General features: G+C 44.4%; 1 protein-coding gene across 1 annotated transcript; it reads left to right on the top strand.

Moving 5' to 3' along the window:
- Nucleotides 1-303: 303 nt before the first annotated feature.
- On the top strand, nt 304-1,047 carry PtA15_2A239 (uncharacterized protein; the record flags this gene model as incomplete). The annotated part of the gene is made up of 1 exon (XM_053166239.1): nt 304-1,047. One exon carries the CDS (start codon nt 304-306, stop codon nt 1,045-1,047), a length of 744 nt encoding a protein of 247 aa, XP_053017481.1.
- Nucleotides 1,048-1,469: the final 422 nt, after the last annotated feature.

The raw sequence follows: 1,469 nt of genomic DNA, 5'->3' as shown, positions 1-1,469 counted from the left end.
CTCTGTGGCCGATTTCAAAGAGGGTACCACCCAGTCGGACAATGACCGGATGGATGCCCTGGCAATAACGCCTGTTTGCTTGAGAATTGCTTTCTCGATTGACAACTTGTATGTACACATCTTCAAAAAAGCTTACCGCAGTATACCGTGTTCATCGGCTCATATCTGATTGTTTATAGGCTAGGATATATTCCCCTCTGAGTTGATGACCCGAATTGTCTGCTTGAAAAGGCACGGGAGGAAAAAGAACAGTTTGAACCCTGCTGCTGTTCAAACTGTGATGGCCCAGCAGCAGTTCGACTCATGGGAAACTTACCCTTTGCAAACATACACAACTTTGATGATCTCTGGAGCAATCAGTACAACAGTTCTCGAGAAGTAGATCCAACGTCAAAGCTCCCAGTCAAGAAATCAATATTCAGAAAGAGGAAGGTTCCTGACGCTGAGAATGGCGCACTGGAGGCTTTCCAGAGGGAACTGGTTGATGAATTTGCCGCACTTTACTACTCGCGGTTCCCCACTTCAGCAATGGTCCAGGCAAGCGACCGCTTTGGCAAGATTGACGCCGAGGCAATTGGGGCTTACTTACATCAAATCAATTCAAAAGAAGAACTACGTATTATAATTGGCGGGGAATTCTTTGACGGGCAGTTGGATTGGTTGATGGAGCGAATCAATATCTACAACGCAGTGATTCGGGATGAAATTCAGACGGGCCAGGCTACCAGGGCTAAGAAGCCAAGGCTGCAAGGAGTAAAAGCTAGTGTTCAAGAGCAAGATCTTGGCCAACCGTCGGTAACAAGACAAGAATCAACATCTATTTCAGCACCAAAGAAGCTAACTAAAAAACAAGCGGAAACCCTAGAGCGGCGGCGTATTTCTTCGGAAAGAACGGCGGCAACGAAGCTAGAGATGGATATGAAAGAGAAAAGAAAACTTCAGATCGCGGCAATCATGGCGGAGGGGCGAGCAGCAAGCAATACCTTAGGAAGTTACATGTTATCCGATATTTCCCCGTCGTCTTCCGAATCAAGATCCCCATCATGATTATTCATCTCAATTCTTGTGCTCAAGTGTTTCTTGAAGCGGTTGAGCTGAGGATCTTTGCTCCGGATAATAGATTTAAATTTAGACATTCCATCTAGATATGTGTTACGGTTCTTGTCTATTTTTTTCCCTTTTTTCTTTGGAAATCGATCCAAAATGTCTCGATTGTTGGCCATCAATATTAACATCTCAACGGATCTCTCGGTGAGGTGATTTTCCCGAGACTGATAAATGACCTTTGAGCCGCATTCAATATTCAGGGAGTGCAACATCTCTTGAAGCTGGTAGAAATGCAAGATCAGTTAGATTATCTATTATAATAGTTTTGATAAATAGTTTGCCAGCGTACAATGAGGATATTGGGCGAGAAGATTTCCTGCAGGCGTTCTATCTGAGTGCCAATCCCACTCTTGTTGTGGAAA

This window comes from Puccinia triticina, chromosome 2A (assembly GCF_026914185.1).
Source record: "Puccinia triticina chromosome 2A, complete sequence".
Classification (NCBI taxonomy): Eukaryota; Fungi; Basidiomycota; class Pucciniomycetes; order Pucciniales; family Pucciniaceae; genus Puccinia; species Puccinia triticina.
Note: the sequence above shows the minus strand (reverse complement) of the source record. Positions and strands in the feature narration are given on the sequence as shown.